At 35.1% G+C, this 16,963-nt stretch overlaps 1 protein-coding gene across 1 annotated transcript in view; it reads left to right on the forward strand.

The window, feature by feature from the left end:
• Positions 1-16,963, forward strand: part of HPSE2 (heparanase 2 (inactive)) — a 569,682-nt gene that overhangs the window by 48,762 nt on the left and 503,957 nt on the right. The window contains exon 3 of the mRNA XM_079900324.1: positions 3,528-3,689. Coding sequence (XP_079756450.1) covers positions 3,528-3,689 — 162 coding nt within the window. The remainder of the gene's footprint in view (positions 1-3,527; positions 3,690-16,963) is intronic.

Raw genomic sequence — 16,963 nt, forward strand, 5'->3', positions numbered from 1 at the left:
CACCATATACAAAAATAAATTCAAAATGGATTAAAGACCTAAATGTAAGATTGAAAACCATAAAACTCCTAGAAGAAAGCATAGGCAGAACACTCTTAGATATTAATCATGGCAATATGTTTTGGATCTATCTCCTAAGATAAAGGGAAACAAAAGCAAAACTAAACAAATGGACTTAGAAAGCTTTTGCACAGCAGAGGAAACCATTGCGAAAATGAAAAGACAATCTACTGAATGGGAAAAAAATATTTATAAGTCATATGACCGACAGGAGGTCAGTCACACGTGAGATTATATATGTGTGTGTGTGTGTGTGTGTGTGTGTATCACATCACATCTTTATCCATTCATCTGTTGATAGAACAGTGGAATATTACTCAGCCATAAAAAGATGAAATATTGCCATTTGCAACAACATGGATGGACCTGGAGAGTATTATGCTTAGTGAAATAAGTCAGAGAAAGACAAATACTATATGTTATCACTTATATGTAGAATAATCTAATAAACAAAAGAATGAATATAACAAAACAAAATGACACAGATATAGAGAACAAATTAGTGGTTATCAGTAGGTAGAGGGAAGGCGGGGAGGGGCAAAATAGGGATGGGGATTAAGAGTTACAGACTACATATATAAAATAGACAAGCCACAAGGATATATTGTAGAGCACAGGGAATATAGCCAATATTTTATAATAACTTTAAATGGAGTATAATCTATAAAAATATTGAATCATTATTTTGTAGACCTGAAATTAATATAATATTGTAAATCAACTATACCTCAATAAAAAATTCTATATTGTAAATCTATGTTTTCCCCAAACATTGTTGAAATGTACTTTTTAAAGTCTATGACGTTTGTTAGGCCATGCCCATTGTTTTCTTTTCTTACTATTCTTAATATTAGGTAATTTGTTCACTTTATTTCAAGGTTCTGGCTTAAATGACGTTGAGGATATCAGTTGTAATTATGCTGCTTCTACCTTCTGCACAATACATTTGTTAGATAGGAAATAGAGAGTTTAGTAGATATTCTACCCTTTGAATTAGACTTCTATTAGAAGATATCAGGATAATTGAAACCTCTTTTTCCTCTTTGGAGTATATTTTGGTACGAGTTTTGTAATGTTTTTTTGGGAAAGTATCATCCATATTTCTTTTCTGGATAGATCAGCTGTGGTATGCTACTGTATAGTATAAAAAGGTTTTCTTTCTATTTCCTCAGTTTTACTGTTTACCATACTTTACTATTAAGTTCTTGAGTTTCTATATAGGAGTAATTTCTGGAAAGATCAGTGGATTTGGCTTTGAAAATTCTAGATTTGGGGACTGACCATGATATGTGAACTTGAGCAAGTCACTTATGCTTTGTGGACCTCAGTTTTTCCATATATAAATTAGGGGTAATAAAATTACTCATTATCATTTAGGATTACAAAACAGATTAGGATTTCAAAAATACACGACTGACTGTTAATGGTTTATACAAATAGTGCTTTCATGTTACATAACAAGAAACAAAAGATAGGCAGTCTAGCACAAGTATGGTAGCTCAATAATGACGTTAGGGGACTTAAGCTCTTCCCATCTTCCTGTTCACCATCCTTAGTGCATAAGACTTTTGCCCTCTTGCTTCCTGATTCATTGTCACAAAATGGCTACTATAACTTTCTGTTTTAGGCATAAAGAATAGGAAGGACTAAAGGGCTGAAGGAAAAAAAGCTGGTCTTAGTGAAGTTCTGTCTTTTAATTCGGCCAGGGAGGTCCTACTAGTGATGTGTGCCTGCAGCTCATTGGCCAGAAGCATGTTACATGGTCACTCTTTGCTTCAAGGAAAGCTGGGGAATTATATATTTTAGCTCTTCAGTCTCTGTAGTAGAGCAAGGCAAAGGAGAAGGGATTGTGTTTAGGATTTGGGTCAGCTAGTCAACAACGTCTGCTTTCATTGATGGTTGGAAGAATTCAATGATATACTGTATTTAAAAAATTTTACAGAGTGTAACTTAAATAGATGTATACTGTATTCATTATTCCTCTTACCTTCTATTGATGATCTTATAAACTAGAGTGTATTCTTAAATTTATTCTAATTTTTTATTCAAGGCTCAGAAAATCTATGAGATTATTACTTACTTGATTGTTAAATGCGTGCGTCTTATTGCCTACATCCTAGAAATTAGTATAAATATGTTTAGGCATAAATATTGCATTATTTCCAACCAGCTCCTCTATTTTTATCTAAGAATGAGTGAGAACCATTCTTACATCTGGCTAATCTTTGTCAACCACACATCCTAATGCTCAGAAGGTAGAAGAAGTTGTCATGGGTTTGTTTTTATATCTGATCTTCTCTTTTAGGGCTCTTTTGATGTGTTTGAAAATCTTTTGCACAGAGTGATGATCAGCCCTGCATGTCACATGCCCTATTTTCTCTTAGGTGTCATTGATATTGCTTAAAGAGCCAAAACTTTCCTATTGGTACCATTGACATGGGCATTAGTTTTTCTTTTCCAAAGCCGTTGGTGTCAGTAGTGGCAGAGCAGTTGTTTTATTTTTAGCACTTTTTTTCCCTAAAATCCTTCAGTTTGTTACGTAAAACTTGAAAGTTTCTAGAGTTGTCATTCCGATAGCTGCTGCTAATATCGTTTGTCCCTATGATAATCAGCTGAGTTATCTTTTAATTTGTAAAAATAAACAAGTTACTTCAGGACATAAAAGGTCCCTGCTTTTGGGCAGCATTCTAGATGAATGTTTGTTTTTGAGAAGGGCTGTTTTCTGGAGAATACATATGCTTTGAGTGAAAATCATACTGAAGTGTGAAAGGCAGCCTATCACTAATAGGAAAATAATTGGGAAAGAGGCAGTTCTCCAAAGTGACTCTAGCCCTACTCTTGCTTTCTTCAGTGACCCACAAAATACTTTTATATACTTTATATATTTAAAGGGCAATTAATGAGTCTGAATATACTCAGAGGTACATGAAAAATAGCAGTAGAAGTCCTAAGCAGCTATACCACAGAATGGCAGCTTTCATTTGAGCTGAATGGGCTGGGTGGGGGGTAAATTTGAAAACAGGCCAAGTATCCTGAATACACATGCTGGTGCTATCACCCAGTCCTACAGCCTGAAGTAGAGGGAATGACCTTCATAGTCACTAGTATTCAGGCAAGGTCGTATTATTTTTCTCCATGGTAAAATATGTTAAGTAAGGGGACCAGGAGGCACATAAGTCCTGGATGTGAGCTGAGAAGGGGAATGGAGGAGTGAGAATCTTAAATGAGGTCAGAGAAAGCTAAGAAACAGAAATCTCCAGAGAATTTGGAGATGACCAGAGAAACTTGTAGGATGCATCATGAAGTAGGAGACCCTTCAGGTTTATTATTTCTGAATCTCTTCACTTTGATGAAAATGCTGGTAGTTTATAAATTCTGTCATATTGGGTGCAACAGGACTTTGATGTGTATATGGCTTTTGTTTTGTTTTGTTTTTTGCTGCCTGTATTCTTTCTTTCTTTTCTTAGACATTGTTCGAAGTGATGTTGCCTTGGATAAACAGAAAGGCTGCAAGATTGCCCAGCACCCTGATGTTATGCTGGAGCTCCAACGGGAGAAGGCAGCTCAGATGCATCTGGTTCTTCTAAAGGAGCAATTCTCCAATACTTACAGTAATCTCGTATTAACAGGTAAGGCTGTTGGCGTCGGCTGGAATCTTAGAGCACTGTAGATTGATGGTCCCCATCAGTTAGCAACTTGATGCTTGGGAGACACTAAAGTGGGATTCAGATGAGCTGCATCTGTCTGTCTTTTCCCACTTATCCCTTTTAAAATTGTGATGACTCTTATATTCATATAAAATATTTATTACATTTTGCAGATGTATTTTGGCTTGAGGTTATGGGCGGTTCAGCATGTGTGTTCTCAAAAGAGAGAACCAATGAAAACCTAATGAAGCCTTGTAAAAATATGACTTTTTAGATGTGTGCCAATAGATTTGAGAAAATTACTAAATTTGGTGTCTAAGAAACAGCTATTTTCCTCTTTCTGTGTATGCCCTTTCTGTGAACCCAGTGAATATAAAGATGAAATGTAAAAGAGATAATGATCCACAGGCAGAGCTGAGAATGTTCTATATTCTTGGTGGAGTTTGAAAATATCTAGGGAATTTGATTTACTTTTTAAGAACAAAGAGGCTATGAGACTGAGCCATACTCCTTTACATCCTTGGTTCTAGGAGGGAAATGAATATATGTGAGAGCTCAAAGGAGAAACAACTTTTTGCAGGGCTGCTGCGGACTTTGCTGGTAAAGAGCATGTGAGTTGCATGCCTTTGTCAAGCTTTGGAAAAAAATTCTAATAGCACACTCTAATGTGAGAATCATGTAGGACTTGGATGAACTAAGAAGAGCAGTCTGAGTTACCTCCATTTTCTTAAGGGAATGCAAGGCAGATCTGCATTATCTTGATTCAAATAAATTTTAATAAATCAAAGTGTGTGTTTTCCCTTGTTTATGAATATTAAAAAAATAAAAAGATGGAATGCCTGACAGGCTATGAACATCTCACACTTATTTTTGTAAACTCCAAGTTAGGAAAATTTAAAAATTTTTTACAGGCTTCCTGGCATTTCACCAGGTTGCTTCCAGCAACCAGGTTGTTTTGCTTTTGAAAAAGCACAAGTCTCTTCTGACTCTACATCAGTACCTGGTGGAAAACTCAGCAGCATGAGATGAAAGCCAGATTTAAATGTGGCTTTGGAGAGCAGAGAAGAGGATTATAGATTTCATAAGTATAGGCACTATTTTTTGTTCTTTGATAGGTCATTAAGGAAGGAAAACTTAAAAGTGATTTATGGCTAATAAATCCTAAATTGGTTAGTGAAACTGTATTTAAGTTTAGATGTTTGGGAAGAACATATTTTTCTCCAAATTTCTTCAGTCTACCTCAAATGTACAAATAGTAAATGTATATAGTATTTTCCAATTCACTTATTGGAAATGCAGTATTTTAAGCTATCCTTATTCTAATATTTTTAGGCATACATTAGAGATGTCAGACCCTGTGTTCTTTAATGTGGCATAGAAAGAGCTTAGGGTAATTCTAATCCTAAACTGTGCATCCAGAGTGTGGCTTGAAGGCATATTATCTTTGAAAACACAAGTGCTCTATTGAGTTCAATGGAATCTTTTCTAATTCTCAGTAACATAATCCCTTTGGATGTTTATTCTCAGTTCAAACTGTTGGAATCAACATTGTCAACTTTTACCCTGACAACTTGCTTACTTTCTACTAAACAAACTTACCCTAGAGAAGAGCCTCTTTCCTGCTCTCACTTCTCCCAAGCTGCTTCAAAGAGCCCTCAGGCATTTTCCACATTTTTCACCCAAATGCCTGTTGCAGAGGTGGTACCTTGCTGCAGACAGAGCATTTGGTGTGCCCTGGGTTGTTTACGTGAAAGTTCAAAAGGTTTTGGTGCCAGGTGTTGAGAAGAGATGGAGTCATTTCATTTTAGCAACAATGGTAAAACTATTTTACTATCCTTTAACTAAGTCTTTGATTTTACACAGTGTAGTTTTCTAATTGTTATGAAGTTTAATCCTTGATTTCTTGTATAAATTTTGAGAACATGGTCTCCAGACAGCTAAACATAATATTTAAACATAACTAAACTAACTTCTGTAAATATTTCCCTTTTCGGTGATGAATGTATATTGGTAAGGAGGGTGAGGTTGAAGGGGCAGAGACCTCTCAAATGAAGTGACTTTCTTTACCAACATGTTCAGAACACCTACCCTAGGATTTCTGCTTGGTGATGTTTTACTTATTTTGTATAACTCTGGCATGTTTGAAATGTCTGCCATGAAAGTATGTGGGAACAGGATGAGGAAACTGGGCCTCCAAAATCTCAGAAACAGACCACTTTTTTGTTTTGTTTTTTTTTGCGGTACACGGGCCTCTCACTGTTGTGGCCTCTCCCGTTGCGGAGCACAGGCTCTGGACGCGCAGGCTCCGCAGCATGTGGGATCTTCCCGGACCGGGGCACGAACCCGTGTCCCCTGCATCGGCAGGCGGACTCTCAACCACTGCGCCACCAGGGAAGCCCAGAGATCACTTTTTAATGTCTCTGCTCTCCCCTCAACCCCTCTCCCCAATTATTTACAGAATTTCATGTATATGTGTAGCAGTGTATCATGATTGTTTCCTGTTAGTGGTCAGTTAGTGGTATAGTCTTTATTTTTAAATTGGACAACTAAGTTAACAGTAGAGGAAAAAAATTAATAAAGTGATTGAAATGTCAGTATAGTAAGAAATTAATAAAGTGATGGAAATGGCAGCTGCTTAAAAGCTTATTAAAGATGATGGCTCTTGCCCTTCACCTCACAAGCAAGCCCTCATTCTTAGGTGTTCCATCTTTAGCTGATCTGTCAGCATTGAAGTGAGAGGTATGCCTTCATATTCTGCATTCTAGCTTGTGATCTCTCTTAAACAGCCATCCTTCAGATGAGGGCAAATAATATTCTAGCTTTGAGGATCTTCTGAACATTTAATAAAAGGAAAACAACTCTACAGTTCTAGTGACAACCCAGTTAATGGAAACACGTGGTTCTTATTGTATAATATTTTTTAAAAAATGGATTGTATTTTTGCATAATATTAAACATGTCTTAATATCTTCATGTGAATGATTTACACGGTATTGGAAATAATGTTAGCCTCACCTAATCTGGAGGGTTTTTGAAGTAAACTCTAAGGTTATGTGAAGGTGATGGAGGAATTCCAGGAGAACATCAATGATAGAACTATTTTAAATATGCTGCACTTTTTTACACTGACTCACCAACACATGCATGTAATCTTGTCCTGTAGCTTCTTGAATCTGAGAGTATTAAATGTCACCGTGCATGTTACTCAAGGAGTGATAAATGAAAGGGAGAGTTTGGTAGGTGACTTTAAGAAAGAACAGTGATCATGTCTTCTGTATCTTTGTGCTCTCATGATTCTTAATGTGATAATGCTCTGTAAGTTTGTTGAAAATGTTCTGCTGTGTACACATTGTAAGTTCACTCAAAGACTACTTTTTAAGGGTTAATTTGGACATCTATTAAATAACTTTATAGGTTTGAATTTAGTTATTTGTCTCCCCTCCCCTGGCGAACCCCCCTCTTTTGAGGTATAAATTGAACTTTTGTGGCGGATGCCTGTACTATAATCAAATGAAAAACAGAAAATAAAAAGTTAAAAGCCAGCCTTAAGGGGCAATACACTTTCTAGGATTTTCTTTAGAACATAAACTCCCAGAAGGCAAGGAATATTATATTTGTGCTGCATTCTGCATAGTAATTAGAACATAGTGAATGATCCTGTAATGAAGTCAACTTTTAAAAAATTTGTGTTGTGAAGTCATCTAGTCAACTCTTGTTTCCAGGTAGCCTGAACCGTATAGCCGTTATAAATGGATGGCATTACTCAAGATGCTTTCCAAAATTCCTTTATGAGGACTCTTGTTATGTTATTGTCTGCTACTTATGGTTTTGTACCTCTTCTTTCAGTCATTAGATTCCAAAATATACTGAGATTCTTGTGGTTAGCTTTATTGTATTACTGTGGTAAATGAATTGAGCAAAAGAGGCTCATACTTCCTTGTTGTGGCCAATCTTTCTAACTTCAGTTGAGCAAAGGGCCCAAATAAGTATTCTTTCAGTTCTCAAAGGACTATATCCAGGTCTGTTTAATTATTTGCATTATATTCCATAGTATTGAATGTAACATACTTTATTTTACCATTTCCCTATTAGTGTATATTAATTTCTATGCATATTTACACATTTATTTCTGTAGAAGAGATTTCTGAAAGTGGATGTCTGGGTCAAAAGGTACATATTTTTAAATTTTATGAATTCAGGTTTATTGAGGTGTAATTTACATTATAGTACAAATAAATTTGGACAGGTTAATATATTATAGAGTCATATAGCTGTCATCACCATCAAGATATAGAACATTTCCTTCACCCTAAAAATTCTTTTGTCTCCCTTGGCAGTCACTCTCCTTTCTCAGCCTTAGCTGTGTCTGATCTGATATTTGTCCCTAAATGTCATATCAATGGAAAAATAAAGTAGTTGTGTGTGTTTGATTGTTTTCACTTAGCATGATGTTTTTGAGATTCAGTCATCTTTTTGCATTTATTAGCAGTTCATTTCTTTTTGTTGCTGAGTAATATTTCATGTTAAGAATATCCTACAATTTATTTATCCATGCATCTGTTGATGGACATTTGGTTTATTTCTAGCTTTTGGTGATTATGAATAAAGCCACTGTAGACATTTACTCTCAGATCTTTGTGTTGACATATGTTTTCATTTCTCTTAGGTAGGTACCTAGGAGTGGGATTGCTTGATTTTATGATGCCTGTTTATAAGAAACTGTCAGACTGTTTTCCAAAGTGGCCGTACTATCTGGCATTCCACCAACAGTGTGTATGAGTTCTAGATACTCCATATCCTTGCCAATAATTAGCATTGTCTGTCTTTTAAATTTTAGCTATTTTAGTGGGTACGTAGTAGTAGTATCTTTTGGTTTTAATTTGCAATTTACCTTATGACTAATGATATTGAGTATCTGTTCTTTGCTTATTTGCTATCTATATATCTTCTTTGGTGAAGTGTCTGTTCAAACCTTTTGCCCATTTTAAAAAAATAATGACTTTTGTTTTCTTACTATTGAGTTTTGAGAGTTCTGTATTTATTTTGGGCTACAAGTCCTTTATCTGACATACGATTTGCAAATACATTTTTCCTCTGTGACTTGTCCTTTTATTTTTTAACAGCTTTTTTCAAAGAGCAGAAACTTATAAATTTGATGAAGTCCAGTTTTGCTTTTATGGTTTGCATTTAAAATTATAATGCATTCTGCCAGATAATTTTCAGAAAAGATGTAGCAATTCCCATTCCCACTAGCCATGTATGAGAGCAGTTATTTCCTAACATTCTCATTAGTGCTGGGTATTAGTGCTCTTTTCAATCTTTTCCACTTTAACAGGTGAAAAATATTATCTCATTGTTGCCATTTTCTGGCCAGAGCCAGGGCGAGTATATTTTTACATATTTATTGGTGATTTATATTTTCTGTTTTGTGAATTACCTATTCATATCTTTGCCTTTTAAAAAAATTGGGTGTTAATCTGTTTCTTATCAGTTTATAAGTGCTCTCTGTGAGTTAGGAATGTTAATCCTTTGTCCTATGTATTGTAAACCATTTTCTTCCCTGAATGTCATTTATTTTTCAACTCTTTTTAGTTTAGAGCTTTAATCTTTTACTATGACTGGAATTTATGTTTATATATAGTGTGATGTAAGCATGTAACATTGTTTTCTTCCAAGTAGCTAGCCAGCTTTGCATACACTTTTTTTTAAAATAAAACATTCTTTTGCCTCTGAGTTGAAACATCATATATGTTATATATTATACTTCCACATATATTTGTACCTATTTCTGAACTCTACGTTATGTTATTTTTTTATTCGTTATTTCTGTGCCAGTGTTATACTGTTTTCATGTCTGGTAAGGCTTATTAACCTTTGTTTCTCTTTTCTAAGGTTTTTACAGCTGTTCTCATATAATTACTTTTTGAAATAAACTTTCACTTTCTCTAGTTAAAGAAAATTCATTGCTGGATTTTGATTGGAGTTATATTCAATCTGTATTCTAATTTGGGAAGTATTGATATTTTTCTGATGTTAAGTCTTCCACTTACGATGATATATCTTTTCACTTGCTCAGTTCTTGTTTTATGTTGTTTGATAATGTTTTATAATTTTTCTGTACCTTTCTTGTTAAATATATTCTTTAATATTTTATGCTTTTGTTGATATTGAAAATGAATTTCTTTCTCTTTATAACTTATTTCCAGTATAAAGAGAAACTATTGATCAAAGACAAAGGTAGATTTTTTTCTATTTTCTAAATTTTTACCTACTGTTTTCCTTTTATTTTCTAAAAACCTCCCCAAAATATTGAAAAATAGTGGTGATAGCTGCTTTTCACATGATTTTAATGAAAATGACTTCACTATTTCATGTGTATAAGCATCTGAATATTTATCCACTAAAACCAATCCCTTGAAAGTCAAAATATATTTTTTTCAAAATGAGAATGACTTTATTATTATTTATTATTATGACAGAGGAAAGATATTTTGATTAACATTCTTCTAGGCATCTCTCTATCCGTACACACACATATACATAAGCCATAAATGTATAGGAAACACATATAATTTTATACAAACCTGTTTTTTTTTTTAACATCTTTATTGGGGTATAATTGCTTTACAATGGTGTGTTAGTTTCTGCTTTATAACAAAGTGAATCAGTTATACATATACATATGTTCCCATATGTCTTCCCTCTTGCGTCTCCCTCCCTCCCACCCTCCCTATCCCACCCCTCCAGGCGGTCACCAGGCACCGAGCCAATATCCCTGTGCCATGCGGCTGCTTCCCACTAACTATCTACCTAACTACATTTGTTAGTGTGTATATGTCCATGACTCTCTCTCGCCCTTTCACAGCTCACCCTTCCCCCTCCCCATACCCTCAAGTCCATTCTCCAGTAGGTCTGCGTCTTTATTCCTGTCTTACCCCTAGGTTCTTCATGACATTTTTTTTCTTAAATTCCATATATATGTGTTAGCATAAGGTATTTGTCTTTTTCTTTCTGACTTACTTCACTCTGTATGACAGACTCTAGGTGTATCCATCTCATTACAAATAGCTCAATTTCGTTTCTTTTTAAGGCTGAGTAATATTCCATTGTATATATGTGCCACATCTTCTTTATCCATTCATCCGATGATGGGCACTTAGGTTGTTTCCATCTCTGGGCTATTGTAAATAGAGCTGCAATGAACATTTTGGTACATGACTCTTTTTGAATTATGGTTTTCTCAGGGTATATGCCCAGTAGTGGGATTGCTGGGTCATATGGTAGTTCTATTTGTAGTTTTTTAAAGAACTTCCATACTGTTCTCCATAGTGGCTGAACCAATTCACATTCCCACCAGCAGTGCAAGAGTGTTCCCTTTTCTCCACACCCTCTCCAGCATTTATTGTTTCTAGATTTTTTGATGATGGCCATTCTGACTGGTGTGAGATGATATCTCATTGTAGTTTTGATTTGCATTTCTCTAATGATTAATGATGTTGAGCATTGTTTCATGTGTTTGTTGGCAGTCTGTATATCTTCTTTGGAGAAATGTCTGTTTAGGTCTTCTGCCCATTTTTTTGTTTTTTTGTTATTGAGCTGCATGAGCTGCTTGTAAATTTTGGAGATTAATCCTTTGTCAGTTGCTTCATTTGCAAATATTTTCTCCCATTCTGAGGGTTGTCTTTTGGTCTTCTTTATGGTTTCCTTTGCTGTGCAAAAGTTTTGAAGTTTCATTAGGTCCCATTTGTTTATTTTTGTTTTTATTTCCATTACTCTAGGAGGTGGGTCAGAAAGGATCTTGCTGTGATTTATGTCATAGAGTGTTCTGCCTATGTGTTCCTCTAAGAGTTTGATAGTTTCTGGCCTTACATTTAGGTCTTTAATCCATTTTGAGCTTATTTTTGTGTATGGTGTTAGGGAGTGATCTAATCTCATACTTTTACATGTACCTGTCCAGTTTTCCCAGCACCATTTATTGAAGAGGCTGTCCTTTCTCCACTGTACATTCCTGCCACCTTTATCAAAGGATAAGGTGTCCATATGTGCTTGGGTTTATCTCTGCGCTTTCTATCCTGTTCCATTGATCTATCTTTCTGTTTTTGTGCCAGTACCATACTGTCTTGATTACTGTAGCTTTGTAGTATAGTCTGAAGTCAGGGAGCCTGATTCCTCCAGCTCCTTTTTTCGTTCTCAAGATTGCTTTGGCTATTCGGGGTCTTTTGTGTTTCCATACAAATTGCGAAATTTTTTGTTCTAGTTCTGTGAAAAATGCCAGTGGTAGTTTGATAGGGATTGCATTGAATCTGTAGATTGCTTTGGGTAGTAGAGTCATTTTCACAATGTTGATTCTTCCAATCCAAGAACATGGTATATCTCTCCATCTATTTGTATCATCTTTAATTTCTTTCATCAGTGTCTTATAATTTTCTGCATACAGGTCTTTTGTCTCCTTAGGTAGGTTTATTCCTAGATATTTTATTCTTTTTGTTGCAATGGTAAATGGGAGTGTTTTTTTGATTTCACTTTCAGATTTTTCATCATTAGTATATAGGAATGCCAGAGATTTCTGTGCATTAATTTTGTATCCTGCTACTTTAACAAATTCATTGATTAGCTCTAGTAGTTTTCTGGTAGCATCTTTAGGATTCTCTATGTATAGTATCATGTCATCTGCAAACAGTGACAGCTTTACTTCTTCTTTTCCTATTTGGATTCCTTTTATTTCCTTTTCTTCTCTGATTGCTGTGGCTAAAACTTCCAAAACTATGTTGAATAATAGTGGTGAGAGTGGGCACCTTGTCTTGTTCCTGATCTTAGTGGAAATGCTTTCAGTTTTTCACCATTGAGGATGATGTCAAACCAGTTTTATACAATACACATGCCTGTTATTTTGTAACATCCTTTTTCTTTCTTTTTTTTTTTTTTTGGTAACATCCTTTTTCTTAACAATATTTTGTAGACGTCTTTCTATATCAAAGAACATAGATTCAAAATCTTTTTAATGGCTACATTAGAATTGCATTATTGTATGAATATTTTGTAATTGTTTAACTGATCTTCTATTGATAGAAATTAGGTTTGTCCCTAATTTTTAATGACTATAAATAATGTTGTGATGAACAACATTGCATATCTTTGTGCAATTCCTGTAAGTATGAGTGCTATGTCAAAGGAATAGACATTTAAAATTTTGATGCATTTAGTAAATGGACTTTCAGAAAGGTCATGCCAGTTTATACAGTGTATGAGAGGACTCACTTATCTTGTCTTTTGCTCATGCTGATTATTTTCCGTTCTTTTGTCTGTGTTATTGTAATAGACAGTGATGGATACGGCATTGTTTTAAATACATTTCATTGCTTACTGATTAATGATCAGTAAGGTTAATGATAAGTAAAGGTTAATGATCTTTTTACATTCTTTGCCATTTTTATTTCTTCTGTGAATTGTACATTTCTTTTTTTTTTTTTTTTTTTTTGTGGTACGCGGGCCTCTCACTGTTGTGGCCTCTCCCGTTGCGGAGCACAGGCTCCGGACGCGCAGGCTCAGCGGCCATGGTTCACGGGCCCAGCCGCTCCATGGCATGTGGGATCTTCCCAGACCGGGGCATGAACCCGTGTCCCCTGCATCGGCAGACAGACTCTCAACCACTGCGCCATCAGGGAAGCCCGAATTGTACATTTCTTTAGCCTTTTTTTTTATTGAGTTATTGGTCTCTTTCTTATTCAATAATAAGATCATTTTATATATTAGGGATAGTAATCTTTTGTCATGTATATTGCCAAAAATGTATTCTTGGGCTTTTTAAATTTGTCTTTGTTGTATTAATAGTTTAGTTGTTAAATATCGTATATTAATAAACGTATGTGGAACCTAGGAAAATGGTATAGATGAACCGGTTTGCAGGGCAGAAGTTGAGACACAGATGTAGAGAACAAATGTATGGACACCAAGGGGGAAAACCCACGGGGTGGGGGTGGGGATAGTGGTGTGATGAATTGGGCGATTGGGATTGACAGGTATACACTGATGTGTATAAAACTGATGACTAATAAGAACCTGCTGTATAAAAAAATAAATAAAATTCAAAAAAAAAACTAATACTAAACTTTCTTTGGGTTTTTTATATGGAAATATGTTAATATTAATGTTTCAGACATTACATGAAATTCCTAAAAATCAAAAAAAGAATAGTTTAGTTGTTTCTCCATTTTGTTTTTCTTTTTTCTCTTTCCCTCCCTCTGTGCTTATCCTGCCAGGCTAGCAGTTTGGAGATTGTCTCTGTCCTGCCCTTGGTGTTACTATTCTAGAACCAGGTATTATAGCGGTGTTTGATTCTGCTCTGTGATGGTATTTGGGATGTTGTACATCTAGTTCCTGGGCCACAAGGCCTGCCTGAGTCCTAGGTGTCCTGTAATCCCTCTCACTCCTTCTTTCTGCGACTTCCTATCGACTGCTGCCTCTGGCCCTCGGCCAGCAGTGCCTTTTATTTTTTCCCCCCCATTTAGTGAATCTGGCTTTAGTCTTCCATCTCTCCCAGGGCACCTTTTTATCTGCATTTTCTGTAAGTAGTTAAACTACTGGCTGCTACTGTGACAGTGATGAGGTTGGCAGGTTTGGAACATGGTGGTCCCTTGGTGCAGAAATGTGCAAGTGGTTAGGCAGCTTTTAATTCCACCTACTGTATTGATTCAACATGTGAGTTTTGGAATCAAACAGTCTGAGTTTGATTCTAGAACAGCCACTTATCAGCTCCCTTATCTCAGGAAATTTTTTTCATCTTCTCTTTAGCTTTAATTTCCTCAGGCGATTGTTTACATACTTCAGAGAATTGTCTGAGGGTTAAATGAGGTTTTGTACATAATTCCTTAGCGCAGTGCCTGAAACACAGTAAGTATTCAATATATGTTAGATTTTATTATTGTGATTAATCTTACTATGCTTTCAAATGCAAATGTTACTCTTGGGTAGCTTAGTTGCTTTTCTTGTACTGAAATCTCTCTGCTTTAAGACCTCAACTGACACAGGGTGGTAAGATAAAACCAATCAGAAACAATTAAAAATTTTTTAAAATATCTTTATTGGAGTATAATTGCTTTACAATGGTGTGTTAGTTTCTGCTTTATAACAAAGTGAATCAGCTATACATATACATATATCCCCATATCTCTTCCCTCTTGTGTCTCCCTCCCTCCCACCCTCCCTATCCCACCCCTCTAGGTGGTCACAAGCACCGAGGTGAACTCCCTGTGCTAATTTTGAACTCTGCTGTTAGCTTGTGGTAGTTTCATGATAAATCTCCCAACCACTCTGAACCTTAGATTTCGTAGTTATCTAAGATGTGTGTAAGAATTAGTAAAATAAAGCATGAGTCACTAAGTCGCCTGGAAGATAATGGTCTGAAAATGTGTCATGTGTGGGAAGCATTGTTCAGAATTTTTTGGTCAAGCATTTTGAGTTCCTTGAAGGCATGATATTAACTAGATGAATATTAGTTGGTATTAGAATTATTCCTGAATACCCTAAAATGAAGATGTTAAGGTGAGCAGCACGTAAATTAGATGATACTTTACATATTTAGAATGAGCCCAATGCTATTAGCAAAACAGTGAAACGTCTGCATAAAAGTCAGTGGCCATACACAAATGCATAGTCATGAGGTTATATAGCACATGACTAGCAGTTCCCCTTTTCTCCAACTTTTGGTTTTAAGTACAAAGATATTTACTCTGTTACTTGTAAGTCCTCTTATGAACCATCATATAAGTGAAATTTTCTTCAAACTCAGTTCTTATTATTATGTTCAGCAGACATAAAATTACATTTCAGTAAACATGATCAGAAAAAAGATAACATGGGAGAAAAGGATATAATTGCAAAAACTTCATTTTGTACATTAAAATCATTGTATTGGCAATAGTATAGAGAATCACTAAAGAATATAGTTTTTTAAAAAATAGTGGTCATGTTCTGCTTCTCTCAAAATTAAACTTGGGAGCATTGATTGATTTGTTTCAAGTTGATGGAATCTTTGTCTTTATGAATCACAGAATGAACTTCCTTGTTTTCACGAGTCTTTGTGTTAGGAGTCTTGGGGAGATGGTGATTACTTCTTGCTTTTCACCCGTACTCTGCAGAAGATGACATTGGAAGGAGTCCTTTGAATTTATTTATACTTTTGCTTTCCTATTTTCCACTATGAGAAGCAGTTTGTCATAAGTTCCTTCAGTTAGGTTGATGACATATCAAAACAGAATTGAATAAAAGCAATTTTTTGGACAGTGAATTAAGTGCAGACAACTCTCTGCAAGTCTGGTTGAATCCAACAGTGGATTTTAGAGTATTTAGCTAAGTGATATTTAAGGTCCAGGTGGGTATGGGAGAGGATGTATAGGCACTCCAGGAGATGTGCAAGGAAATCCATTGAGTGGAGGAGTTTTGCTGATTATTAATTAAACAGTCATCTTGTCAGAAGATTATTATAATCTTACAAGATGTCCAAAAAAATGCCTGAATTATCAAGAAGACTATTTGAAAATTGAAGTTGCATGTTATTTTTAACAATGTATCTTATTGAAAGTTTATATAATGGCCAGACATTATTATTAATACTATTTTAAAAATAGGAGCAAAAAGGTTTTGAACCATTATAAACAATAAACACAATTTAAAAATATTGCTGAGTAGTTTAAAACTTCTATTTTGACCTCTGTTTTATAATGTAACTAAAATATTACTGCAGTAGGTGCATATGTAATATATGTATGTATTACATATATGTAATTTTATGTTATTATACATATGAGTTATGATAAAAATATTTTACCGATATGCAATAAAAAAATTTAGGGACCAGAAACCTATGAAGTCCTTGGTTCCTCACAGCAGCGTAGGAGAGTAGATATGATCAGGAACTTTAGGGTTCAACAGACTGAGGTTTTGATCCTACACTTACCGTGTACTAGTTGTGTGAACTTGGGCAAACTACTTAGTTTCATTCCCATTTGTAAAATAGAGAAAATATTATCTTACATGGTTTGTGAGGACTAGATTAACTAATGTTATGAAGGGCTTAATAGAAAGCCATACACTTAATGAATGTTAGCTATTTTTGTTGTTATTATTTTAATTATTATTATTAATAAAGAGATTGTCCTTTTGGCAATCTTCCATAAATAAACTCATGTCTCAGGTACTATCACAATGCAAAGTGAGAAAGAACTAAGTAGATTCCAAAAGAGGTAAGTCCTTAATTT

This window comes from Stenella coeruleoalba (genome assembly GCF_951394435.1).
Source record: "Stenella coeruleoalba genome assembly, chromosome: 16".
NCBI classification, from domain to species: Eukaryota; Metazoa; Chordata; class Mammalia; order Artiodactyla; family Delphinidae; genus Stenella; species Stenella coeruleoalba.